At 37.7% G+C, this 27,789-nt stretch overlaps 3 protein-coding genes across 8 annotated transcripts; all 3 read left to right on the top strand.

Annotated features, from left to right (window-relative positions):
* Positions 1 to 54: 54 nt before the first annotated feature.
* si:ch211-195o20.7 (cytospin-A) lies at positions 55 to 16,668 on the top strand. Of its 2 annotated transcripts, none has more exons than XM_056264363.1 (12): positions 55 to 164; positions 2,378 to 2,438; positions 3,966 to 4,328; positions 4,756 to 4,829; positions 12,054 to 12,433; positions 13,579 to 13,663; positions 13,762 to 13,819; positions 13,934 to 14,012; positions 14,111 to 14,216; positions 15,486 to 15,602; positions 15,690 to 15,749; positions 16,221 to 16,668. In XM_056264363.1, exons 2-12 carry the CDS (start codon positions 2,399 to 2,401, stop codon positions 16,308 to 16,310), a joined length of 1,452 nt encoding a protein of 483 aa, XP_056120338.1. In that variant the 5' UTR covers positions 55 to 164; positions 2,378 to 2,398; the 3' UTR covers positions 16,311 to 16,668. The 2 variants fall into 2 exon arrangements, with proteins under 2 accessions (XP_056120338.1, XP_056120337.1); XM_056264362.1 differs by having other exon boundaries at positions 2,378 to 2,442; positions 3,970 to 4,328.
* A 1,697-nt stretch (positions 16,669 to 18,365) lies between these two features.
* Positions 18,366 to 23,239, top strand: gale (UDP-galactose-4-epimerase). 2 transcript variants are annotated; one of them, XM_056264360.1, is made up of 11 exons: positions 18,366 to 18,503; positions 18,903 to 19,032; positions 19,426 to 19,538; positions 20,190 to 20,303; positions 20,493 to 20,669; positions 20,741 to 20,854; positions 20,936 to 21,002; positions 22,265 to 22,350; positions 22,439 to 22,516; positions 22,690 to 22,804; positions 22,899 to 23,239. In XM_056264360.1, the coding sequence occupies exons 1-11, from the start codon at positions 18,501 to 18,503 to the stop codon at positions 22,961 to 22,963; spliced, it is 1,062 nt and encodes a 353-aa protein (XP_056120335.1). In that variant the 5' UTR covers positions 18,366 to 18,500; the 3' UTR covers positions 22,964 to 23,239. The 2 variants fall into 2 exon arrangements, with proteins under 2 accessions (XP_056120335.1, XP_056120334.1); XM_056264359.1 differs by having other exon boundaries at positions 19,423 to 19,538.
* A 226-nt stretch (positions 23,240 to 23,465) lies between these two features.
* Positions 23,466 to 27,704, top strand: zbtb8a (zinc finger and BTB domain containing 8A). Of its 4 annotated transcripts, none has more exons than XM_056264357.1 (4): positions 23,466 to 23,771; positions 24,719 to 25,542; positions 26,313 to 26,405; positions 26,704 to 26,858. In XM_056264357.1, exons 1-4 carry the CDS (start codon positions 23,479 to 23,481, stop codon positions 26,718 to 26,720), a joined length of 1,227 nt encoding a protein of 408 aa, XP_056120332.1. In that variant the 5' UTR covers positions 23,466 to 23,478; the 3' UTR covers positions 26,721 to 26,858. The 4 variants fall into 4 exon arrangements, with proteins under 4 accessions (XP_056120332.1, XP_056120330.1, XP_056120329.1 ...); XM_056264355.1 differs by having other exon boundaries at positions 23,472 to 23,694; positions 26,313 to 26,482; positions 26,704 to 27,704; XM_056264354.1 differs by having other exon boundaries at positions 23,473 to 23,771; positions 26,313 to 26,482; positions 26,704 to 27,704.
* Positions 27,705 to 27,789: the final 85 nt, after the last annotated feature.

The raw sequence follows: 27,789 nt of genomic DNA, 5'->3' as shown, positions 1-27,789 counted from the left end.
GGGCAAAAGGACCGTTTTTATCCGTGCTTCAAAGTTCATACCCACATCCTGCTGTCTCTGCTCATGATCCGCTCCCGTCCGTGTCCGTGAAGAGGTGCGACTCCACTAGCGACAGCATGTAAAACTTCTCCGTCAGTCCCGGTAAACACAAGACCTTCAATAAGGTGTGTAACATAAACGATTCATTATTATGGTTTTCTCTATCGTTTAGGTGTTTTTATATTTTATTAATTCATATAAGTAGCCTATGATTTGCGGTCCTTTTCTCCAGATGGTGATGCTCGCTGTCCGTGTAATCTTATGTTATTTTCTTGTTTTATTATCTTAGTTTAAAGATGTTATTGATAGACTTTATTCTCTTGGTTTAAAGTTGCTTGTTCGTTAAACTTGAAGTAGGAGAGGCCGGAGATTGTTGTAGCCTGCCTATACACTAAGCACCGTTTAACCCACAGATATTTATCAAAAAGGTAAACCGATGATTTATTAATGTTTTTTTTTTTTTTGTTATAAAATACAACAATATTAATTACTACAAAATACTAGATATTAAAAACAATGTACGTTAATTTTTGTTACTAGGCTATATATCGTCGTATAATTTATGTAGGCTATAGCCAAAGTTCTTTTGTGAACAAATGGTCGCAAATATATTTCCATGTTTTGGTTGTCATGCTAAGTTCAGAATCCTACATTGTTCACCTTGGATTGAATGGCTATAAAAAGTCATTATGCAAACAATACAATTTAGTATACCTGTTGAAGATTGTTAGATGCTGTTCTTTAGAGACCAACCAAAATGTGCCATTTATTAGTAGCCTATATCCTGATATTATGACGACCGAATTTACTCGCTTAATATATGCTTTTTTTTTTTAAATTACATAGAAACCAAATGTCTTACAACAATCCATGGTGTTCCCTAATTATTTGCTCTACCTCGGTGTAATTTAGCAAGTGCTGTCAATAGGCTTTTGCATTTTCATGCAAACTTTACCACAAACCTCATTCAAATTGCTCTACCAGTTGTTGGAGAGCTTTCTGAATATCTCAGAGACCTGGAAGAGGAGTATGAGTGGAGATACTAATATACAATCTTGTAATATCTTTTGAGTTATTGTTATGAATGTGCCGGCCCCGGCACCACTGTTATTTGGATATTGAATAAAGAGTGCATGGGACATAGAACACGTGTGTGAGAATGGGTGATAAAGAAAAGGGTTCACGGGTCCTTGAAATGCTTGAAAGTTTGTGAATCTGAATTTTTTTTTTCAAGGCCCTGTAAAGTTTTTGAAAATAAACATGCCTAGCTACAGGTCCTTGAAAGTGCTTGAATTTATTTTGTGCAAGAAATTTTCTGGAAATAATTCCATATTATTCCCTCCGGTCCGCTAATGTGTTATTTTGCCAACACTTCATATAGCCTATGCATTCTAGCTTGCTTGATTTACGTTAGTTTCGCGAATTTATGCATTACGTGAAGTGTTTCCAGCGTGAGGTAGTAGTCTACTTTGTTTTGCACGTTGCCATGACGTTCACGCGCGCAAAACTAACAATGTATCCTACAAGTTAACACGATGTAACATTGCTCTCACTTAAAAGTGTCCCCACATTAAGTCCTTGAATTTGAGGGTATTGGACCTGGAAAGACCTTGAAAGGTCCTTGAATTTGAAGTTAACCAAGGTGTGGGAACCCTGGGTAACACTTTATTTCGATGGTCTACTTTAGACATTCTATTAACTATTTAAGAAACTTTCCAACTAACATTACATGACAACTGCCAGTCAATTAGTAGACTGTCTGCTTAATAATATTTAACACTTTATTTTGATGCTCCCCCAACAGACATTCTATGACTATATAAGTAACTTTGTTTTGTAACTACATCAGGGTTACCAAGGTGTTTTCCCGCGGAATTGGACTACTTTTAAACAAGTTTATTTTTCCCCCGTGGGTTAAAGGTTTATTTGACTGAAATGCTTGTATTGAGAATGAGATATTTTAGCCATTTTACATTCTAACAACTGTGCTGATTTGGTCTTCTTTATGAAAACAGACATTGTTTATGTTTACATATAGTTTTAGGTGTGGGCATATTTTGAGTTTTGATATTTGGAATAGGGTCAGTTGGCTAATTTAAGGCTACTTTTGATTGGCCATTGGACTATTTTTGTTACGCAGACCTGGGCAACCCTTAACATACTAACCCGAATATCTAACCCTAACCTAACAGTCTACTACAGTCAACTAATACTTAGTTAGTTAGTTGACATGTAGTTGCAAAGTTACGTAAGTAGAATGTCTAAAGTGGACCATTGAAATAAAGTGTAACCAAGAAAAGAATTATGTTTATAATTAATTTTTTGACTCATTCAATAGACTGAAAAGGCTGTTGGTAACATGGGGAATAACTCTGGAAAAGAACGACACGGATCTTCAGGTAACTAGATTTTGACAACAAACATACACACACACATATTTGAATTTCCTGGTGTTTTATTGAGATCTGAGGCAATAACCCTCAAGGGGCAGGGACCAACAGAGGCATTTTTCACAAGAGATAAAATAACAGCATGCAGAGACAGAGAGATATAGAAACCAAAAATAAAGGAATACAGGAAAGAGTGCTGTGTAAAGTGTAGTTTCTAGGCATGTGACTGTCAAATATTGTGAAAGAAAGAAATGCAGGACAGTTATTAAATGTATTAGAGAGAGAGAGAGAGAGAGAGAGAGAGAGAGAGAGAGAGAGAGAGAGAGAGAGAGAGAGAGAGAGTCATTATTGGTATACTGTATTGTACATTCTTCCCTGTTATTGGTGGTGTCCAGAGCCCTCAGACTTACTGAATCAGCAAACCTTTCCCGCCCAGGGAAACGACAGAGGCTTTTTAATGAAGAACACCTACTCACACACATTCAATCTAATCTGCTCCTGTTGGTTTGTATTCAGAAAAAGCAAATAGTGAAACCTGCCTATTTTAGAAAACTAAACATTTTCCTAAATGATTAGTTCACATAAAAATGAAAATCATTTACTCATACTCAAGACATTTCAAAATGATTCACTTTTGTACATGGAGCATTTTGAATAGTGCGCTGGTTCCTCTAATACGGTAATAATGTACCAAAGAGAATGTAAAAGCACCATTAAAGTGTTATAAACCTAGTCAATATGACTTGTGCACTACGTCCCAAGTATTCTGAAGCTTTTTGTGAAGAACTGTCAACAATTTAAGTTGATATTTGCCAACATTTTCAAATTAAGTTTGAAAATAAATTTATTTCTTTTTTATTGCAACAACAAGAATTATAAACAACCTTGTTTGTTGATGGGTTTTGCAGAGCTTAAGGGAATAGCAATAAAAAATAATAAGGACAATCATATTGTAGTACAAATACAAAATGTAAAGTCATTCCACAGACTTACAATATAATGTGAAAACAAACAAAAAAATATTATGTCCTGTATACAGAATTATTGTTGACTGAGAAGGAAAAGAAAAAAAACATGCTTAAAAGATGCACTTAAAAGGGGCAGAACGATAATGGATATTTTTCTTATATAAAAGATTTACAAAGGATTATTATTATTATGTATTTATTTTTATTTTATTTATTATTTAAAATACATTTATTTAAAAATAAAATCTTGAATCTTTCTTTTAATGATCTTAAGATATATTTAGCTAGAAAACAAGAAAAATAATGTGAAAAATACAGTGATAGTAGTGTCATATATCCAAATGGAGAGACAAAAAAATCTGTACTTGGTAGTCAAATCTGTACTGTATATGGTAGTCACATAATTCTTGTCCCCTGAAATCATGAATATTAACCACATTCTGAACATCCCATGAATAACGGAAATAAAGTTTAATTTCTGTGACAGACTAATGTATGCACACAAGTTATTATGTAAGGTAATGTTTTATTAATGTATTCTGAGAGCTCCTCCTCTGTCTCTCTGCAGGCACTGCTGTGGACATGTATGAAACACCTCCCGCCTCGCCATACAGTCTTGTTTCTACTTGGTCACCTACGTCTCAGCTGGTGTCCATTTCCAACTGCACAAGCACAGCCACCCCAGAAGCGGCTCAAGATGCTCTCAGTCCGCCACTCATCTCCACCAATCAGAATGATTCACTTTTGGACTGCAGGACAGGGCCTGCGAAAGAAGCTAAAGAATGTGAGATGACAGAAGTCCCTAGTCTGGTATCTCATTCGTCGTGTGTGTGTGTGCATGGAGACACAGAAGTGAACGCAAAACTCCTCCAGGAGTGTTTGAACACACTGCAGCTCAACAACACTGAAGAATCTACACATATTCTGAATGGTGAGTCAGACAGTCATGTTATGTCCACTGATCCATTCATAAATTAGAGCATGCACATAATTAAATGAACTGCAAACATTTTTAGGAAGTGGTCCGCACACAGTATTAGGAAAGTTACTCTAAAAAAGCAATTGTATTACTATCTACTAATTACATCTTCAACAGTGTGATTAGATTACTGTACTAATTACTCTTTCTAAAAAGTATTGCATTACTTATTACTAATTTCTTTCTAAATCCCATATCAACCTCGACCAGGTAAACAATACAAGGATAGATATGAGGTCATGCATTGCAGTGATTTTACCACTGCTGTAAACCTACACTCTTTCTTAAGTGCGTTTCTGCTTTATTATGTTCTTAGCAAATACCTGTATTATTTATAATTTGATAAATATTTAGAATCACATTTTTGTATGTTTTTCAGATCTGTTACAATGTTTTCTGGTGGAGAGGGAGAAGATGAAGGAGGAATTGAGAAGTTGTAAGGAAAAGATTCAGGTGAATCACACTTGCTTCTTTTTGTACCATCCATGTACTCTCAGTTTTTGCTTGACACTTTGGTTTCTAAAATTCCCTCTTTTGAAGACAGGAAAATGCAACAGGAAGTAACATTGTTCCCAGAGGGGCAGGCCAGGGAGGGTTTGATAACAGCCTGTCAGCATCAGCAAAGGCTTATGGGACATGCAATCCTACAAACGACTCCCTTCCTGTCTTAGTTGAGGAATGGACATTGTTTTTGTGAGTGGTTTGTGTTACGGTTCTGCTAACATGGTCCTAATCTGGTAGTCTCAAGGAATCAGATAAAATCAAATCTATTTTTGACAGGAAGGAGGAGAGGAAGGCAGGAAGGGGCAGAGAAGAAAAAATGAAGAAGGAGAGGGTGAAATTGTGCATTTCTCTTAGACTTGCATTGATTTCTGAATAGATTGATTTAGCATTAATATGAAACAAAGAGAATGTTTATTAGTTAGTTATAGCAACATTTGAAAAACAGAATGGTGCTCTGGTCACAAGCAGCTATACAGGGTGTCAGGCCTGAAGAAGTAGGAGTGTTTGAGACACAGATGGAAACAGGGAGTGAACAGGACATAATGAGGGGGATGTGGGGAATTCTGTTCAGCTCCTGCAAGAACAAAACTTTTTTGTTTGGCCCCTGTGACAGTAGAAGTCAGCATGTAACGACTCACTGACCAAACAACAGAGTGAGTGTGTTCCTCCCCAGCCGTCTGTGAGTGCACATATCTTTAAAATGCAACTCAACTACTAAATGCACTTACATGCACTTCAGTTGTGAGTAACTGATCTTTAACTACAATATTTTTTTTAATGGAATAATGCAGTGTTTAATACACATTATTTATCAGTGTTCAACATAATATTTTTAATTAATGTGCCATGATCATAATCTTTAATTAACTTTCCCTCTCCCTTGGAAAGACATCTCTTCTCTGATGACATTCACCGGCATGAGGGCGGGACAATAATCCATCCCTTCCAGAAACCTGTCACTCACATAAAATCACAGCAATTATCCAACCAACGATCCAAAAAATTCCATTTAAAAAAAAATAAAAATAAAATCTTGTTCTAGAAGCCTCCGATATACGTCACAATAAGGAAAGTCAGTGGAAAGTCAGTGGACCTTGATAATGCAACTATAGTTTGGCTTTCGCTGCATCTGAAATCGCGTATGGTCTGAGCGGGTACTACATTTGAATTTGAACTTACTTCCCTACCGTTAAAAAAGGTACGTTCTATATAGTATGAATGTGTGTAGAATGAATGTAATCCGGACTACATCCGCCATGTTGTCATTATCATGTGACCTACCAGCGTCAGTTGCGTTCCTTCAGTTCCTTCATCTCCATTCATAAATCCTCTCCCGTGGCCTCATGGGATTGTAAAGTGTTCATTGAATGCACACTTCAGACTCTCGTAGGTCATCCAGGGACTTTTCGCCTATTGTTTTTCGAATACTATGTATTCTGACATACTACTCTGCTGGCGTACTGTTTTCCGCATACTATATAGTAGGGAAGTATTCGATTTCGAGTAGTCTTTCCATCATGCAATGTGTATTAAATCTTTCAAATATTTGGTTACACATTGTAATGCGTAATGTAATGTTCGTCATGTATACTTGAAACATGAAAACTGTATCTCAACTACGTAAAAAAAGCTGTCCGACATAACTGCACATGTACATTTACTCAATGACTCTCTCACACATTACCACACAACTTTCATATTCACTCATAAGATCTATAAGTCACTCTTTGTAATATTCCCAGTTTCATTTTGACCCGAACAAGCTCTCTCTTGCCCTACTGGACATTGCAAAAATGTTAAATTTGGTGTTCTAACAATGACTGTACTCAGGGAGCACAAAATCTGTGTGTGTGTGTGTAAGAGTGAAACAATAACTATGGATGGAGCAACCCACCACCACTCATCACACACACACACGTTATGAACATAAGAAGCTGGCGGATCAGTTCCAGATGGACTGCTCTGAATGCAGGAGTCACACACTGGATTTGGGTTTGGCTGGAAAAAGCTTTACACAGTGTATTAGGCCATTGTGTTAGGCGCACTTGTCTGTGGGCACTTTTCTGTGCGTGTATTACTGAGTGTAGTTATTATATAGTGTGCAAGGGGTTGTCAAGTAGGGTGATAGAGTCACACTCTACCCACCCCCACACACACTGTGCAAAGCCCCCAAAAAGAGCAACAACTTCTTTTTATCTGAGATGGGTGTGATACTTCCTTAGAAATCCCACTGAGTCAATGAGCTGATGTCTAAAACATCACCACTGTCCATAGAGAGAGAGGTGGGGTCATTTTCTGTTGTGCCGGGATGCCTGGAAAGCGTGAGCAGAGAGAGAAAGACCGAATTTACTTTAACAAGGTTGGGTGATTGCCAACATGTGTTAATGCGGTTTCATTCAGTCCTTATCCATCGATAAAATTAAGTATCCTTTTAGAACAAATGCTTCAGAATTTAAACAGGCTAATAGGAAAAGGACAAGTTCATGAAAATCTCTCCTGTGACAGAAAAATCCATTCTTAACTAGTAATCACTTGTGTTTTGTTTAAGGCTGGGATTTTGAAACACAACTTTTGCCCAGATATTTGCCATGATTTACAGTCTGGAATAGTTGCTGAAAGTCAGAGGCAGTCTGCAGATTTTGGCCAGTTGGAGTTGACAGATTTCATAGAAAATTGCGTAGTGTATGATGGGCACAGACTATTTTTAGCTTCAGATTCTGATTCCGTCCAACCGGAGGATATTTTCAGCTAATTTTAGAACACATATTGTTTTCAATTGTCACGTGTCTCCTAGCAATGAGGCGCATGTTTCTGTGTGAGTTTGTTGTGTTCTGAACCACTTAAAAGTCTGATGAAGTGTGTGATCCTCAGTCTTTAAGTGTATGATGCCTGTAGAGTTTTAAAATCTGTTTAGATAGTGTGTTCCAGCCTTTAGTGGATTTTAAAAGCAGGACATTTAGTAAATATTGGTTTGAAAATTCAAATGTAACATTAATAGTTAATATTATAGATTAAAATACAATAGTTGTTGTGCATAAAATACAATTGAGTATTTTCTCAAGGTTTCACAAAGTGTGCTGTCAACAATTGCCAATTGTACTTTCTCAGTTTAAAGTTTAAAATGATTTTCACATTCCAGACAGCATAGAAATACCTAAATACCCTCCAATGCATGCGTTTGGATATCAGATAGACTCTCATGTGTGTGTCGGAGGAAGTCTTGCTATAATCAGCTCCAGCTGGGGTCTGGAGGCCTCAGAGTGATGAAGAGGGTCCTGAGACTTTTCCTGCTCTCTCTCTCCTCCTACTCTTAGTCCATCCTCCTTCATTTGTTTAATCGCAGATGGGGTCTTCAACCTTTTTCAGGCTAAGGAACCAACGTCTGACCTATACCAACATACATATAGTATCATAATGTATTTTGTTATGATGCTAACATTGCAATGCCGTTCAAATAATCATTATAGAAGTCAGAGTCATGTAATTGAATAACTTTGGTTAAAGTTAACATACTGATATATTTGTTTAATGCATTTTCTTTTCTTTTTTCTCCACAAAAATTAGCTTGATAATTGGCAGGCTTCTGATTGGCCTTATGACTCTTTTTTAACGTTTCTACATAGTTGTTCTCCACCCTTTCATCTTAATAACTATTGTCATTTTTTATAATTTCTCATGAATTTTTCCCTACTTTTGGACTCTCTTGTCCTAAATGACTTTGCCTGCTAATTGTTTTTACCTTTTTCTTTCTGCTTTATTTTATTGTACAGAATTTTACAATGATGATTAACTCACTTTGATAACTTAAGTAGTCAGTAGTTTGTGTTCATTTAAGTCACTTTTCCTCTCTGGCAGAATCAAGACAGAGTTTCAGTCAGTTCTATTGAGAGAGAGACAAGAAATGAAAGAGATGATGAAAGAGAGAAAGAATAGATTTAGATTGTATGTGTTTTAGAAATGTGTTATCATGCCTGGGAATCACTCTTGTATTTCTTGACATTTGACTATTGAGCAATCATTTTATTGCCAGAACATGCTCAGGGCTGCAAGCGGAGTAAGATTTCTGTGTGTGTGTGTGTGTGTGTGTGCCTTGTGTGTGTGTGTGTGTGTGTGTGTGTGTGTGTGTGTGTGTGTGTGTGTGTGTGTGTGTGTGTGTGTGTGTGTGTGTGTGTGTGTGTGTGTGTGTGTGTGTGTGTGTGTGTGTGTGTGTGTGTGTGTGTGTGTGCGTGCGACTGTGTGCATGTGCGTGTGTGTGTGTGTGTGTGTGTGTGTGTGTGTGTGTGTGTGTGTGTGTGTGTGTGTGTGTGTGTGTGTGTGTGTGTGTGTGTGTGTGTGTGTAAATATGACACGGCTCTGGACCACTGCATGTAAATAATACAGGATATGTTTTATACCTTTGAAGTAAAATTTGTTGCTGATCTGACCTTCTCAAATTCCTCGGCAGAGCAGAGCTAAGTTTAATGTAAGCATGTTGCGTGTGAGTGTGTGTTTATCAAACAGTGAGAGGTGGACAGCAGCACAGTATGATCACCATAGCAGTGAGATTCACAACAAACCTTCTGACCTCATACACTCACAGCTGAATTACAACTCTAGAAGAAATCCAAGAGGAAAACATTAATATCCTCAGTCTACTGCTCTGCTCTCGAAGCCCCTACATCCTAGTATTTTGTAATCGAGTAATCAAGGAACCTTGAAATATATATGTATATGTGTATATATATATATATATATATATATATATATATGTATATACACTCACCGGCCACTTTATTAGGTACACCTGTCCAACTGCTCGTTAACACTTAATTTCTAAGCAGCCAATCACATGGCGGCAACTCAGTGCATTTAGGCATGTAGACATGGTCAAGACAATCTCCTGCAGTTCAAACCGAGCATCAGTATGGGGAAGAAAGGTGATTTGAGTGACTTTGAACGTGGCATGATTGTTGGTGCCAGAAGGGCTGGTCTGAGTATTTCAGAAACTGCTAATCTACTGGGATTTTCACGCACAACCATCTCTAGGGTTTACAGAGAATGGTCCGAAAAAGAAAAAACATCCAGTGAGCGGCAGTTCTGTGGGCGGAAATGCCTTGTTGATGCCAGAGGTCAGAGGAGAATGGCCAGACTGGTTCGAGCTGATAGAAGGGCAACAGTGACTGAAATAACCACTCGTTACAACCGAGGTATGCAGCAAAGCATTTGTGAAGCCACAACACGCACAACCTTGAGGCGGATGGGCTACAACAGCAGAAGACTCCACCGGGTACCACTCATCTCCACTACAAATAGGAAAAAGAGGCTACAATTTGCAAGAGCTCACCAAAATTGAACAGTTGAAGACTGGAAAAATGTTGCCTGGTCTGATGAGTCTCGATTTCTGTTGAGACATTCAGATGTTAGAGTCAGAATTTGGCGTAAACAGAATGAGAACATGGATCCATCATGCCTTGTTACCACTGTGCAGGCTGGTGGTGGTGGTGTAATGGTGTGGGGGATGTTTTCTTGGCACACTTTAGGCCCCTTAGTGCCAATTGGGCATCGTTTAAATGCCACGGCCTACCTGAGCATTGTTTCTGACCATGTCCATCCCTTTATGGCCACCATGTACCCATCCTCTGATGGCTACTTCCACCATGTCACAAAGCTCTAATCATTTCAAATTGGTTTCTTGAACATGACAATGAGTTCACTGTACTAAAATGGCCTCCACAGTCACTAGATCTCAACCCAATAGAGCATCTTTGGGATGTGGTGGAACGGGAGATTCGCATCATGGATGTGCAGCCGACAAATCTGCGGCAACTGTGTGATGCCATCATGTCAATATGGACCAAACTCCCTGAGGAATGCTTCCAGCACCTTGTTGAATCTATGCCACGAAGAATTGAGGCAGTTCTGAAGGCAAAAGGGGGTCCAACCCGTTACTAGCATGGGGTACCTAATAAAGTGGCCGGTGAGTGTACATACAGTATATCATGTTAATTATATATTTATTTGGCTTCATGTTTCATATGTAGAGACGTTTCTCTTAGTTATTTATGTGTGGAACCCGTGCGGAACTCAGAACGTCGTCATTCGGAAGAGCAGGAGTTATGATCACATATTATGATTGACAGCTAGATCAAATTGACAATACAAGAGTCAAGCACTCTTTAAAGTCTACTCCAGCACATCCCAAAGACTTTGATGATCTGGATCTGGACTCAGAGGTGCCATTTCATGTGTGAAAATGATTTTTCATGCTCCCTCCAAACCATTCTTTCACAATTTGAGCTTGATGAATCTTGACATTGTCATCCTGGAATATGGCCATGATGTGTCCTACATGGTTGTTTAGGAAATTAAAAGTTATACACTCCATCAGTTGGGATTAGAAGAACTATTGCCAAACATATAACATGCTATAAACGTAATAATCACATGCCTTGTTACCACTGTGCGGGCTGGTGGTGGTGGTGTAATGGTGTGGGGGATGTTTCTTGGCACACTTTAGGCCCCTTAGTGCCAATTGGGCATCGTTTAAATGCCACGGCCTACCTGAGCATTGTTTCTGACCATGTCCATCCCTTTATGGCCACCATGTACCCATCCCCTGATGGCTACTTCCAGCAGGATAATGCACCATGTCACAAAGCTCGAATCATTTCAAATTGGTTTCTTGAACATGACAATGAGTTCACTGTACTAAAATGGCCCCCACAGTCACCAGATCTCAACCCAATAGAGCATCTTTAGGATGTGGTGGAACGGGAGCTTCGTGCCCTGGATATGCATCCCACAAATCTCCATCAACTGCAAGATGCTATCCTATCAATATGGGCCAACATTTCTAAAGAATGCTTTCAGCACCTTGTTGAATCAATGCCACATAGAATTAAGGCAGTTCTGAAGGCGAAAGGGGGTCAAACACAGTATTAGTGTGGTGTTCCTAATAATCCTTTAGGTGAGTGTATATATATATATATATATATATATATATATATATATATATATATATATATATATGTGTGTGTGTGTGTGTGTTTGTACCTACATGTGTGTGTAATTAAAATATTTTACAATAAAAATACATAATGTATATTAAATAAAAACAATATAAATTTAAATATATTATATAAATATGTAACGCGCCTATTAATACGACTCTACCACTGTTTTCTCCTTCTGTAGGCAGAACGTGAGGAGTGGCAGCAATTCCAGTCTGACCTGAAGGTGGCGCTAGTGGTTTCAGACAGACTGAGGGCAGAATCTGAGGAAGAGCTAAGTTCTTTAAGAGCAACAATGCAGGACATGGGCACACAGCTAGCCGATGCCTTACAGGGTCGCCAGGAGTTCAAAAGTCAATTAGAGATCCTCAGAGTTGAACTGGAGCAGAGCAAGCAGAAATTGAAGCAGGTCACAGGCAGCCACCAGGGGGCGCCGGTACTGAGGGGCCTAGAGAGACGAGTGGAGGGTTACGAGAAGAGCACTGGACCCCAAGAGCAACTGTGGACAGATGAGATTAAGGGAAAAAGAGAAATTTGCATCTCTGGTACTGCAGAGAGGTCAAGGTTAGTAGTATCCAGGATTCAAAATGTCAAAAATTTAGAAAAATGGATCCTAAACACACAAAGGCTAAAGTTTTGAGATCAAATAAATGTGAATTTTAAAAGTTTAATATAAAGTAAACTGGTTACACTTTACAATAAGGTCCCATTAGTTATCTTTAGTTAATGTAAATATACCTTTTAGCTGTTTTTCCTCTATATTTTAAATTAGTGCTGGTATGGTGTTTCGGTTGTGAATGACACTGTCTGCATCCTAAATACTATAGTAGGCGAAAAACAGTATGTGACAAAAGAAGTATCTCCTAATTCACAGTAGTCATAAAAGAGTAGGCAAAAAGTACCCGGAAGACCTACTTCTTCCAGTGAGATTCAGAAGTGTGCATATGATGGACACTTTACTATCCCACGAGGGAGAGAATTTGTGAATGGCAGTGACGCGACTAAAATCCCTTTCAAGGACGCGATGCAACTGACTCTGTGGTAGGTCACGTGATATGGGCAACATGGCGAGATTACATGTATTCTACAAACATTCATACTATATAGAATGTACTTTTTAAGCATTCGTGAAGTAATTCGGATGCAGCCCAAGTGTTTTTGAAGGAATCTGTTGAGTGAATGACTGAAAGAATTACTCGGTACTCAAACAGATGCTCACTCATCACCACCTACTGATGTAATGACAGTCAACAGTCACAGAATAAATCAGAATCTGACCGAGCTTTGTAGGTGATCTGAATCAAAAGATTCAAGTAAATTTAAAATGAATCAAAATCCTCTTCTCTTTAGCTCTTCAGGCTTTCTTTGAACATGTAGTAGTTTGTAAATCGAGGTAATGGATCTGTTTCGTCTGAACATGTTAGAATGGAGTCGATTCGCCTGAGTGGAATCGATTCCCACCTTTGGAATCTACAGTGCTCTCTCTCACTTCCCAACTGAATCAAAGAATCAGTTTTGATTCAGTCTTCTTATTCAAGCTTGTCTGTTCATCGAGTGAGTCATTCCATTTTGAATCAGTGCACAGTTCTGTAATGCATGCTGCAGATTTGAGAGCATTGTTTAGTGTTTCTAAATGATTCATTGTTTACAGCCCACAGTCTGTCAAAGAGACCTATGTTACATTCATGGATCATTCCATCATTTTGCAGGAGTCTCTGCAGACTGCCCTCCAATTACCCCGATGTTGTTGTAAATGGTACTTCCCAACCCTCCATGGCTATGACAACAGAATCTGTGAGTAGAAAAAGTCAAACATAATCTCTTTTCTGCTATTTTCAGTTGTTGGATTTTTTTTTTTATGAATACATCTGAAATATTTGCTCACTCCTCAGAGCAAAACTCAAGCAGCAAGTTTAGAGCATCAGAGCAACATGACCAGCTCCATTAAAGGTATCAAAACGGGTTTCATTTGCACAATATCCTGTTGATTGGGTTTCATTGAATATTTGACTCATACGGACACAAATTATTTATTCTGTGTGCGTGTCTGTGCATGTCTAACAGACAAGAAAGTGGAGAATTCACAACTACAAACATGCAACTCTTCGGGTTTAGATGTGACAAATAAGATCAACAGGACAAGGTGAATCAAACACCATTATCTCTTTTTCCATTACCATTCATTCATGAGAAATGATAGTCAAATAATAGAGAATTGACATCCATCTCCTTTCCCATCAGGACACAGGAGGATTTCCCATCAGGACTCAGGTCGCTGAGGCTTCATGGAAGTTCTAGGCGGAACTCCCTGCTTCGCTGGAGTCAAGGCAGAACTCAGGGATACAAGGTACTGAATTGAACCAAACTAAACGAAATAGCTGACAGATCAAACTTGGCAGTCAGCCACACACCCCCCTTGTCTCAGCCTTAGACAGCACGGACCACCCACAGTCCTTTCACTGGCCATCTGATGCACATTGTACACACAACTCAAAAGCACTTTCTCAATCTGGAAAGCTCTTGTCTGTCTCACAGGGTTTTTTTATCAGTCTGCCTGCAAAAAAAATAAAGCCTCGGAAGTCATGTTTACAAGTTACTGGGTTGAAAGAACAAACACTATGAATAAAGAAATTGTCACTGGATTTCCTAAAGTGAAATTTTGGTTTTGTTTGAGGCTGTTAGTAGCAAGATTAATACATTTATTCAGCTAAATGAATATATTTATGTTTAAATTAATATATTCAGCAAGGATGCATTGAATAAATCAAAGGTTACAGTAAAGATATTTATAATAATACTTAAAGTCTTTCTGTTTCAAATAAATGCTGTTCTTTAAGAATCTTGAAGAATTCTCTTCTTTAAGAATCACGGTTTTCATAAAAAATATTAATCAGCACAACTGTTTTCAATATTAAGAATAATAAGAAGAAATGATTCTTGAGCACCAAATCAGCATATTATAATGATTTCTGAATGATCATGTGACACTGAAGACTGGAGTAATGATGCTCAAAATTCAGCTTTGCCATTGCAGGAATAAATTACATTTTAAAATATATTAAAATAGAAAACAGTTATTTTAAATTGTTTTCTATTTTATAATATAAATATAATATAAATATGTATTACTGTTTTCACTGTATTGTTGATCAAATACATCCTCGGTGAGCATGAGACTTATTGCAAAAACATTTTTGAAAAGTAGTGTATATGTATTTTCCGCTGCCTTTATTTTTATTGTATCTGTGAAACAATAGGGATTAATTATTTTTATTATAGACAGGAATTGTCATCACAGAGTGTGAAGATATTTGCTTCTATTGATCTTTTTTTCTGTACAACCAATTCATGAAGACTGCCACACCATTGTTTAAATAAACTTTTTCTACACAGGTCTATTATTGTGATGCACACTATAAAACCAAACAGTATGTAACAAAGACTAAACTAACTGTGGTTGGTCACTTTATATATCAACCACCCAAGTCTCTTCCTGTCTAAGTGGGTGGTTCTTGGCCAGAACAAAGATGCAATAAAATTGTCTAAAATTGTCCTGACTGATGTAAAATATCTGCCTGTCTCTCTATCATTCTGCTGCCTCCTGTCTTTCCTGCAGAATATAGAGATCACTAATTTCAGCAGTTGCTGGGTGGACGGTTTGGCCTTTTGTGCGATTTACCACAGTTACCTCCCCTCTCACATACCATATGACAAACTCAGTCCAGAGAACAAGGTAATACACACATCTTACAGATGCTTGCATGCAAACATATTAGAAAAAGGGTTGTTATGATGATTTTGATAATGATTTTATCCATAGAAGGAGAACCTGACTCTAGCATTCCAGACTGGAGAAGGCTTTGGAATCTCTGCATCACTGGTGAGATGATTGAGTTTTTTTCTAAGCTGTCATATTTAATTTCATAACTCAATCCTATAATTAATCCACCCTGATTCAGCCACCAAACTAATCAACCAATGCACAATTAATTAGTTCCAGCTTGAATCAAAAACATTTTGTCAGATATTGGTACTGACTTCAGAATATGCAAGACATGAGAATGAAAAACATGTCAGGCCAGATGTGAAAATGACTCATGATTGAATAGATATGAGAAAGATATGATTGATTAGATATGTAATTGACTCAGAAATGAATGGCTGAACATGATAATTACTCAGAAATGATGGACTGGATATGTAAATGCCTGGCTGAATGTATTAACAATCATGATTGGCCTGATTCAAAAAACGACTCAGACATGATTCATTGGAATGATGCAAACATGAATGCAAACAGGATTTCATGTGGTTGTTCATTTGTGAATAATGTTTCATTGTGGTTCCTCAGACGGTGGAGGAGATGCTAAAAGATGATGCACCGGACTGGCACAGAGTTCTGGAATACGTAGAGCGCATCTACCGACATTTTGAGATGTGAGACTCTGGAAACATGTCCTGATCATTTGCACAGTCATCACAAATGCTTTCAAAATTTCATTTTGGCCTCAGAGGGGAGCGCACAACTTTGAACAACCTTGAAGTAGACCTGAAAGTTCATCTTTTGCTGCTGAATTTGTATTTGAGTTTGGCTGGTTAGCATGGCCCACTAACCCTGCCATGTATTCTGACTTATTGCAAGCAACAAGTGAATTGCTTGTTTCATTATATTATACTGAAGGGCTCTTAAAAGTGTCAAATGAACTTAAAGTTGGCATGAAACAAAGGTTGCAATAGTCTTTTCTATTGCAGTTATTATAAGTTATTGAGCAATTATTAGATTATGAGTGCACATGAATTAAAAAATAAATATACTGCAATATTCCATAAAAATACAAGAATTGTCCATTTTGATTTCATGTTGACTGTGTGCTTTCTTGTTGTGCCATTAATCAATCAGCATTTACTGCTCAGTTAATTAGCTCATAAGTTATGTGCCTAGAACTGAGAGCCCAAATGGAAACAAGCAGGTTGCATACTTGTGGGGTTTCTGCATTCATCCAACTGAGATTAACTGGAATGCTATTTGATGTTCTAGTATTATAGACCTCCTGAGCAAAACTCCTAAAGAAGAGCGGCGTGTTTGTGTAAGGTTTGTGAGTTTGGTGAGGAGTGTCCTGTTTTTATTATTGCTGCTTTCTGCCCTCTGCTGGTTTTCATGTGGAACGTTTTGCTCTTTTTTTTATTCAGATACAACACGACATGAACTACGTTGTAAATCACAAATAACAGAAATCATTACTTCTGTATGTGTGCCATGATTTATTCTCTGTGATATTAAAAGTCTGAATAAGGAACAGAGCTGATTCATTCAGCGCCTGTAATATCCTGTTCTGTTGACTTTGAGCCCCAAAACCCACTGATAATCTGACAGCCATTAGCGTTTTGTAGATATTAATGGCAAGTAAGATTCCAAAGACAATTATTAATAAATAAATATTTTTATTTATACTGTTTGTTTCATTGACCAATGAGGAGTGAGGCTTGGCAAAACTTGAGAGTGATGCTTGTTTAAGTAAGTGATTGAAAATGTGTGTAGGAACATGAATGAATATTCCTTATTTAAAGTGTGGATGAAAGAGATAGGCATCATCATAAATGGTTAACTGCACTTTACAGATTCAATAGTCTCAAATGTTAGTAGTACAGAAATATACACACATTATTGATTTCAGTATTATTATTTTTTTCAAGTCTCTCTAGCACTCTTGGAAAAGCATTCCTATTTATATTTATATTCCTATATGCAATTTTTAGTTAAGTGGTCTTTGATGGATAGAAGTGACTCTTCCTGTTTTGAATTGAATGAATAAACCAGTTGACTGACACATGATCATTGGATAGACACGTCAGAATGAAAGTTGTGTGCGTAAGGGAAAATAGTTCTCCTGTGAGGAAACAACTTTTTTCACAATAAAAGTCATTGTAAAAACGCATAATTAATCAAAGCTTTAGCTACTTTATGTTGGTACTGTAAATTAATGTGTGTGTGTATATATATTACTGAATCCTTTTGCCTTCCTTCGTCTATTTCTGTTTTGGGGGGTTTTGTATTGTATTGTATTTTACTTTTTCAATCTTTTTGATTTTTTTTTCATTTCTCCCTTGGTTTTTGTTTGAAAAAATATTCTGAAAAAAATGCAACAAAAAATAATAAAGCTGGAAAAAAGTGTATAACAATAAAAATGTTTCACAACATTAATACATTAAATTTTTTCACACTATGGTTCAATGCTTCCCATGATACTTGATATATTTTTGTAATATATTTATATTGATTTACTTTTTTCTCCAAAGAACGCATTTTAATGAGCATAATGCATTCTTAGGAGGGCATTTACAGTTTTGGTTTACTGGACACTGATCTGCTAAAGAACACTAAAAATTCTGCATGGATGAATGAGTGATTGAGAAAGACAGAAAGGTAGTTGAAAATGACAAATTAATCAAAATATGAAAGACTTTTACTTTGAAAATGAATTACGCAGCACATGCATTAACTGCTTCACAGACTTCCACGTATCCCTGAAACCAGGAAGCAAGAATGAATAAACCAAACAGACTCTGTAAACTCTCCCCGCCTGTCACCTGCGTGCTCTCCAATAACCCTCACTGAACCGCATTCATCAGCATGGTGAGTGTAAATAGATATAAATGTGAACTGTTGTTTTGTATTGTTTGTTTTGTTCTGAGATATCAGGTATCTTACTTTCTTCCTTCAGTCAGGTGACATTTAAAGTCTTACTGTGTTTTATATCAGTGCAGTCAGTGTAGTCAGGCTGATTTTAACTAAATTGATCTCTTGAACGTTTTGGGAATCATTAGTGAGGTTTAAATGCAGTTGTGATTTGACCGCCATTGATGAATGAAAGAGCTCCATTCAAATACACTGAAACGAGATGTTACTGATGAAGGCAGAGCCACGTAGTGCACGTACAGGTTAAGGAAGGATAGGACACACCTTCATACCTGTTAACAATGATCCAGTAATTACATTCACCTTTGTATGTCTATCTTTCTGTCTGTGCTGAAGGCTCTCAACATGGGTCAGAAGATCTTGGTGACAGGAGGAGGTGGATACATTGGCAGCCACTGTGTTGTGGAGCTCATTGAGGCTGGTTATCACCCTGTGGTCATCGATAATTTCAGTAATGCTGTCAGAGGTAAACAGACAGACTTCTATAAATCACACTACACTGCTGAAGGTCCTCGGTAGAATCCTGAACACATTGCTTTACAAAGAGTCTCAGAAATATCCTGCACACACTGTGAGCCCTTGTGTGGAATATATCAAGTAACTAATTAGACTCTTTTTTTTAAAGTATGAATTTAAATATTTTATTACAATATTAAATATTTTACATAGTATTTCCTATTTATAGGATGCAATATTTATATATTACATTTTGAAGTTTAAATAAGAAATATTGTAATAATATTGCTTGCTCTGCATTTTGGTTTAAGACAAAACTTCAGTTTCTTGTTAGCTGACAGTATTTTCTAATGTATTTTTTAAATGTCCGTCGTTCTTTGTGGATGTGTGTTGTGTTGAGGAGAGGGTGATGTTCCAGAGAGCTTGCGGAGGATAGAGACGTTTCTGAACACTCAGATTGAGTTCCATGAGCTGGACCTTCTGGATAAACCTGGACTGGAGAAAATATTTAAAAAGGTAAAAATGAACGCCTACTCGTGTTTGTATCAATGTATCCTGTATAATGAATCATTTTGCTGTTATACATTCAGCCACATGTCTGCTGTTTATATATATATATATATATATATATATATATATATATATATATATATATATATATATATATGCGTATGAGAAAATAATCGATATTACAAAAATAAAACAACCCAAATATTGGTAAATGTATTTTAATAAATAGAACATTACATTGTGTAATACATAAAATACTAAATAGATTTTCCTAGTGGGAAAATATGAATTTCCTAGTAGAAAATTATTATAATATTGCCTTTACTCATTGAATTGGACATGAACTCCCTCTCAAATCAGATTTCTCAGTTGGAAACTCAGATTTATTTAACCAGGAAAATTAAGTTTAACAGGAACATAAATTTACATTTGATATACAGTATAAAAAATATGTGAGGACTTTTAAAACACCATTTTAAAATACCACCGTGCACACCACTTACATATATATATGTGTGTGTGCTTTCATTTTTTTTTTCTAGCATTTTCTTAATTCAAATCAATCTACTAATTTCTGAACCGAGCTGGTTAAATGTATTACAGCGTCCCCTAATGGTTAAATGATTTTTATTGTTTTCTCTCTGCCCTGTGTCTCAGCACTCCTTCTATGCAGTGATGCACTTTGCAGGACTGAAAGCTGTGGGTGAATCAGTAGAACAGCCTTTAAGATACTACAGAGTCAATCTCACAGGAACCATCAATCTGCTGGAGGTAAGAAATGTGTCTGAAAATGTAAATGTCTTTGCATGGATCATTTTTATGCATGGAGAGTCCATATGAATCTGATTCTTGAAATCCAGATTTAGTACAGTTAGGGGTCTGTTTGTGCATATGTTAGTGCTTTCGGCTCTTAAGGAATGCCTTACTGGCTGTGGCTCTGTGTGTGTGTGTCTGAATCAGGTGATGCAGTCTCATGGGGTGCGTAATCTGGTATTCAGCAGTTCTGCCACCGTCTACGGAGACCCACAGAAACTCCCCATTGATGAGCAGCATCCAGTGGGTGGCTGCACAAACCCCTATGGCAAGACCAAGTATTTCATTGAGGAAATGATCAGAGACCAGTGCACAGCAGATAAGGTAGTTGACCGCTCTGTTATGACGCTTTTGTGTCTGTGTGGCAGGTGTGTAACTGATCAAATGTCTCGCAGGACTGGAATGCTGTGCTACTCAGGTACTTCAATCCCATTGGTGCTCACATCTCAGGACAGATTGGTGAAGATCCTCAGGGAATCCCAAACAACCTTCTGCCTTATGTTGCCCAGGTAACCTGTCTGAGCACTTGAGGTTCAGAGGAGTCTGTGTGCATTGTAAAGGATGTTGTTCTTTCTCACTTTGTATGGCAGGTTGCTGTTGGAAGACGAAAACATCTGAATGTGTTTGGAAATGACTACAGCACACCTGATGGGACTGGTAATAAGAGATGGTTTTCAGCATTTTATTTTTGTCTTAATATCTGTCTCTTATTTATTAATTTCTGGAGTTGTATTACTTTTGAATAATCAATTAGTTTTTTTATTCATATATTTATGTGTTGGTAATTTGAACAAACTATTAAACATTGTTTTTTTTTATTGAATTTTTAATTGAAATAAAGCTAAAATAAAATTAAAATATTAGATAGATAAACTTAAACTAAAAATGAAAATGAAATTTAGAAAAGTTCCCTTTGGCATTTAACTGAAATAATCAGTTTAAAGGTGCATTGCGCAACATTTCATGTTAAAAATACCCGTTTTTCTAACCCATACATGCTTAAACAATAGCCTGATGGGCTGAATGAGCCCTTCTCTGATCACTGCAATTGCCTCTATAATCCTGTACAGTAAAATAAATAAGAGGGATTCGGGCCGGAACGTGAGACTGGGCGTGACGTCATGCGCGTTCACGCTCCCCTGGCTATGTCTATTCGCCGCCATTCTCTGTATTAGCGAAGACAACTCGAGCGACAAAACTTCAGTCAACTTTCGACAAAAGTAGAAGATGGATTCAAAGAGACCGGCTTGTAGTTCATTAACCCCAATGCAAACTCCGCAAGACAAAGACAGGAAGGCAGTTTCGCTTGTCGCCAGAGGGGGGCATAGTTCTGCAAAAACTCAGAGAGGTGCGCAATGCACCTTTAAGGTAAAGTACTAAAATGACTAAAACTAAGCTTAGGAGATAGAAATAGAAAATGTATTTATTTTTTAAAAACGAATAAAAATGACAAAGCACATAATAAAATTACTAAAACTTAAACTCAATTTAAAATGAAACTGAAAATATAAAAATGAAAGCTATTTCAAAATATTAATAAATATTGTAACAGTATATAAATAATACTAAAATAACACTGAGTTTTTTTTTCAGAGTTTGTGTTTATTTAATCTTTATTTTAATTTTAGTGCAGTCTAAGTTTGTGCTAACTGGTATCATTTATCATTTTAATGAATGCAATTAAAATTCTCTGCAGTGTCTAATGTTTTTCTATTCAGTCAGAGGCATTTTAATGTTTAATGCAGAAGGGTTGTAAAGGTTTCAAGTTTTATAAAATCATGTTATATATGTTATGTTCTTTTAGTTTGCTTTCTTTGTACTCATGAAAATTGTTTAGTTACAGTTTTTTTCCCTAGTCATGTTTGTTTTTATTTCAGTTCATTTTGTTTCCATTTCACTGATTTACTCTTCCTGGCTAGGTGTGAGAGACTACATCCATGTTGTTGACTTAGCAAAGGGGCACATTGCTGCCATCAGGAAACTGACGGACAGCTGTGGGTGTAAAGTACGACATTTTTTCTTCCTCTTTGATGTACTCAGTTTTCCACATCCCTTTTTCTCAGTTTTACTTTTCTGTCCTGGTCTCTGTGAAGGTTTATAACCTTGGCACAGGTACAGGTTACTCGGTGCTACAGATGGTGAATGCCATGGAAAAAGCTTCAGGTCGAAAGGTGAGTGGTAAACCTGCTGTGGTCCAAAGCACATATTTACAATTTATATATGCATGCATGCATATATACAATTTGTTTAGCCTGAGGTCACCTTTATGAAATCTCAATGTGATGTTTAAACTCGCAAAATACCAATATTTTCTTCAATGGTAGTATCTTTCCTCTGGTCCCAGATTGCCTATCAGATTGCCCCTCGGCGGAGTGGGGATGTGGCCTCCTGCTATGGAGATCCAACTCTTGCGGAGAAAGAACTGGGCTGGAAGGCTGAATATGGCCTGGAGAGGATGTGTAAGTGTAAACTTAAAATAATTTTCATAGATTTAGATGGGTGAGAAATACTGACAGCTCACGATTAATCTGACTGTTTTATCTGATCACACAGGTGAGGATCTATGGCGTTGGCAATCCCAGAATCCCACGGGATTCAGTAATGGAGCACTGCATTGAAGCTGGATGAATGCAGACTGTTTCTTACAAAAATAAGGGAATTGCACTCATAGCAAAAAACAAAGCCAAACTGGGATTATGGTGTCTTTCATTTGTAATAATTATATGTAAAATCATTATATTACAAGAAGCCTGAATCTAAACAAATGATTCAATCTAATTCAGCATCTGTCTCTCTCTTTTTAATGTCATCTCACTTGTATTAAAGTACATTGATCTAATATAGAATTATTTATACTTCCTTGTCAGTGTTGACATAATAAAAATGATTTCATATGTGGTGGTCTCTTTTTCTTTTATTTTATCTGGAAGGGGGTTACATTTTTACAGTAATTTTTTCAGCATTTAACTAATTGGTTATTGGTTTACCTGGCAGGTTATTGTAACAAAACACATGCTTCAATAAAACACCTTAGACTCGAGTGTATGAAATTAAACTAGTTCCCTGTCAAATCATTGGCGCTGTTTCCTGGTTATGAGGCGAGAGGGCCAACATAAGTGCTAAAAAAAATTAAATGGGACATTTATTAATTTTAAGGCCAGAAGGCGTAAATGTATTGGTTTTGCTGTGCGGGGGCGCGTGTGCTTTAAGCGGTTCTCCGGTCCCGGGTGCTCCGGACACCCACGTCAGCAAAACGTTTTTCCAGCACAAACGGGTTTCGGTCTTTCGGGCAAAGCAGGAAGTGAAAGCAGTTCGCCCTGATAACAAAAGCTGGACAAATACATCCAAAGTAGGCAGAGAAATGGAGATGGTTTGTGAAAGTGGGACATGTCGACCATACCGGAGTGCGGGTGACGCGGGGCATCTGTGAGTATTATGTTTAAAGAGACTGGGGGAAACGGTGCCCGGGTGAAGAGGGTGGGCGAAGGGGACCAGCACGAGGCTCAGCGTCAACCCGCGGGGCGTCCGAGCTCAGGTAATCCGAAAAATTAAAAAAAAAGGCGACGGTGTTGCAAAGCCGGGTGTTTTGCGTTTTAAGATCCAGCCTGAGGTCGGTTCTGTGGGCGGCTCTCCACGGACGACAGGGCTCCCGTCAGAAACCACCCCACTGCCTCTATTCCCTTATCTGACAGCTTTAATTCGTAATGTAAGAAACCCTATGTCTGGTTAATGTTTAAATGCCCTTTTAGTAAAGTACAGGCGTGTGTGTGCGTTCTCTCAGGTATTTTATTTTCCAGCGGGCGTTTTACACATAAAGGGGGCAGAGCACTTCATCTCATAGCTAACTGACTTGTCCAGCGTTTTCTCGGTCGCTACGAATTCTATGGCTTTATATTCATTTGGTTATTTATTTATTTATTTATGTCTTGACTTGCGGTGTAACCCAGTTTTGGTAGTGTGTGCGTGCTGCGAGGGGAGACAAATGATGGAGATATTTTTTTCAGAACAGCAAGAACGTCCCCTAATTGTTCTTATTGTAATTATTTCAATGTCTTAAGCGTCAGTGTAAACCCCGCGTTTCTCGTCTTCTCTCCCGCTTTCTGTATTTCCTCCTTTTTTTCTCCCTGATTCTCTCCCTTGTTACCCGATGCGCAAAGTCGGGTGTTGCCCCTTCCACAGCGAATGTGCATGATTGACAGATGTGTAGTCCAATCAGAGAACAGTAGGCGGAGTCTTACTGCCTCCTTGTGAAATCAAATCGCTGCCATTACGTCACACAAAAGCACACATACACGCTGCAGAAATAATGTAAAAAGGAATAATGATAACTAAGTTAATTAGGCAAATCTTAAAGTTCTCACTTATTTTTTCAGACCTGTTCACAAATGGACCAGTGCAGATATGTCAGCCATTCACCAGAGCTGTTTGCTAAAACAGCTGGACCAGCAGAGGCAGCAGGAGTTGTTCTGTGACTGCAACGTCCTGGTTGAGGGACAGATTTTCCGTGCACACCGTAATGTCCTGTACGGCAGCAGTGGATATTTCAGGATGTTGCTGTCTCAGGGATCTAAAGACACTCTGGAGTCTGTAAGTGCTTCTTTTGATGTCTTCAGCCCTGATATCTTTGCCATAATCCTGGACTTCATTTACTCTGGTCAGCTGGAGCTCAACAGCTCTAATGTAATAGAAGTGATGTCAGCCGCCAGCTACCTGCAGATGAATGACGTAATTTCCTACTGCAAGGCCTTTATTAAATCTTTCCTTGAGATCAGTGCAAAAGAGGACGATGAGAATCGGTATTTGTGTCTGTCGGACAGTAGTCCTCTTCAGGACAGACGTGAGAACGTCATCGAGCCGTCCAACATGTGTGACGTCAGCATGAGCCCTCAGACCAGACTCTGGGATCAACAAGAGGATGAACAGCCGCAGGAAGACTTCAGAGGAACCAGTCCGCAGCCGTCAGGGCTTCAGCAGAACTCTCCTCCGCAGTCCAGCCTGGAGGAGGAGCAGTACGGCTCTGGGCTCCCGGAACGCAGGAGAAGAGGAAGCAGGAAAAGAACCGCCACCAGTCGCTTGGTAACAGAAGACACTTCTCTCATTGACCTACAGGGGGTGGTGTCACACTGCTCGCAGAAAGCAGACGAGCTGTACGCCAACCTTCCGTCAATTGTTGGGGTAGTTGGGGTGTTCAATAAAGGTAAGCACTGTTACACTGCCGTCTAAAAGTTTTATTCAGCAAGGATGCATGCATTAAATGAACCAAATATGACAGTAAATACTTTTACTTTGTTACAAAATAATCTATTTCAAATAAACGATGTTCGTTTGAACGTTCTATTCATCAAATACGAAGCAGCACATTTGATATTTTTAAATATTTTAAATGTTAAACACTATATCTTATATTTTAAACAGTTTATAATTTTAAATATATTCAAATAGAAACTGTGAAACTTTTAAATTGTTGTAATAATTCACAATATTGCTGTTTTTACTGTTTTTTATTATTAAATAAATGCGGTCTTGGTGAGCATAAAGACTTTAAAAACATTTTTTTAAAGAATTTTAGGGAACCCAAAAAATAATTAGAAATGATTTTTTATTCTTTTCTATTTAACATAAATATAAAGTGTTTTTCTTGTCCTCCAGCAAGACTTTCTCTGCCTCCCACCGTGAAAGAGTCAAGTCATATTGCACAAATCTGTTTTGTAATTAGGAGCTATTCAAGGTTTTAATCAACAGACAAAACTTGGACAGTAGATAAAAAGGCAAAACATTTCTCCTTTAGGCCTTTATCACACATTTTGCCCCTGATTCTTTCTTTATATCTCTATTATGCAATGTTTCTGGACTTTCTGGGTAAACAAGAGATTTTTGTTTTTTTAAATAGGCTTTCAGATAGTTATTTGATGTGGTGATGCGTGAAAGGGATCTGACAGTCAATGTCTCTCTCTCTCTCTGTCTCAGATTCCACTCCCTCTATGCGTTACAAATGTCCGTTCTGCACACACACAGTAAAGAGGAAGGCAGACTTGAAGCGTCATCTCCGCTGTCACACAGGTGAGCGTCCGTATCCCTGTCAGGCCTGCAGCAAACGTTTCACTCGCCTGGAACACCTGCGCAGCCATTTTGAGACGGTGAGAAACACACTAAGCTTCACACATGTCCGGTTCATTAACTCAAAAATATTGTACTTCCTTTGTGATCCCATTAAGTCAGGGTTAAATTCAGTCAAATGTATTTAGATGCGATTATATATAATTGTATATGTTTTTCAGCCTGTTAAACAAAAGAAAAATGATATTGATGTGAGATAGATCTAAAACATCCACTCTCCTTTTTAACACTTGTTACACAGATTCATCAGGCCCGTAAGCTGGTGTGCAGGAAGTGCAAACGGCATGTAACCGAAGTCAATGGGCGAGTGGTAAGCGAGGGAACCCGCAAATACAGGCTGTGCGACGTTTGCATTCAGGAGAGCGGCTACAGTGAGTTAATCACAGATGGAACTGATGAAAATGAGGAGAAGGAAGGCCTGTTGTTGGGTGTGGAAGAGAACATGAGTGACAACAGGCAAATTACATGGGTCATGGACGACGATGACCTCGCGGAAGATTCAGGAGCAGATCTCATAATCCAGGAAGTGGAGGACAGTGACGAGGAAGCCAGTGGAAAGTGATGCTATGTTTGTGTTTGTGACGGTGAATGGGTAAGAGCTGTCGTCTTGGCAGTTTAACATCTGTTAATGTTTCTCTTAATTTCATAAGGGAATTGATTGTGCGTTTTTGTACAAATAAAAATACTTTTCTCATTACAAATCTAAAGTATTTAAGTATCTGAAGTTTTTATAAAAGTACAAGTATATTTCTGTAATTTAAAGTATATTTAGTTTATTTCAAAAAAGGCATTTATGGCCAAAAGGACAATGTGGTGGTAATTCAATTTATATCCAAGGCTGACACACTGGGATTGTTCTTTAATTAAAATTTAAAAATTCTGTGATATCAAGCTTTCAAACTTTAGTTGATGCCAAGGTTTACATTTATCATTTTATATACTATGCTGCATGGAGTCCACGTGACCTACTTTGTGTAATGTGTAACAGACTAATTTATTGATTGCAACAAGTTATTTGTTATCAGTCACAGGCTCAACTTAAACATTGTCTAAATAAAATATTGTATGTATGAATGTATGTGTTTCTGTTTGACTCTGGAAATACCATCTTTGTAATTTGTCTTATTTTGACATGACAATTATTTTCTTTGATTATTTAGACTAAAGAAATGTATTTTATACATGCATTGTGTGTACGAATCATCATTTACATTTAACCAGAATAAAACGCAAATAAATTTGCTCATTCTATTTATACTATCATTTAACAAAAACTCTTGGAATTTTTCACTTTTTGTGCAAACAAGAAAACCTTTAGCTCTCGAAA

This window comes from Rhinichthys klamathensis, unplaced genomic scaffold (genome assembly GCF_029890125.1).
Source record: "Rhinichthys klamathensis goyatoka isolate OS25496 unplaced genomic scaffold, OSU_Roscu_1.1 h1tg000220l_1, whole genome shotgun sequence".
NCBI lineage: Eukaryota > Metazoa > Chordata > Actinopteri > Cypriniformes > Leuciscidae > Rhinichthys > Rhinichthys klamathensis.
Note: the sequence above shows the minus strand (reverse complement) of the source record. Positions and strands in the feature narration are given on the sequence as shown.

Coding starts and splice junctions, on each gene's coding strand:
- si:ch211-195o20.7 (XM_056264363.1), top strand. CDS start 2,399: ATGGGGAATAACTCTGGAAAAGAACGACACGGATCTTCAG. Junction 4,830..12,053: donor GTTGTAAGGAAAAGATTCAG/GTGAATCACACT, acceptor CTCCTTCTGTAG/GCAGAACGTGAGGAGTGGCA. Junction 14,013..14,110: donor AATAAGATCAACAGGACAAG/GTGAATCAAACA, acceptor CTTTCCCATCAG/GACACAGGAGGATTTCCCAT.
- gale (XM_056264359.1), top strand. Junction 19,033..19,422: donor TTTCAGTAATGCTGTCAGAG/GTAAACAGACAG, acceptor TGTTGTGTTGAG/GAGAGGGTGATGTTCCAGAG. Junction 21,003..22,264: donor CAGCACACCTGATGGGACTG/GTAATAAGAGAT, acceptor CTTCCTGGCTAG/GTGTGAGAGACTACATCCAT.
- zbtb8a (XM_056264354.1), top strand. CDS start 23,479: ATGGGACATTTATTAATTTTAAGGCCAGAAGGCGTAAATGTATTGGTT. Junction 23,772..24,718: donor GCGGGTGACGCGGGGCATCT/GTGAGTATTATG, acceptor TTATTTTTTCAG/ACCTGTTCACAAATGGACCA. Junction 26,483..26,703: donor TGCGCAGCCATTTTGAGACG/GTGAGAAACACA, acceptor CTTGTTACACAG/ATTCATCAGGCCCGTAAGCT.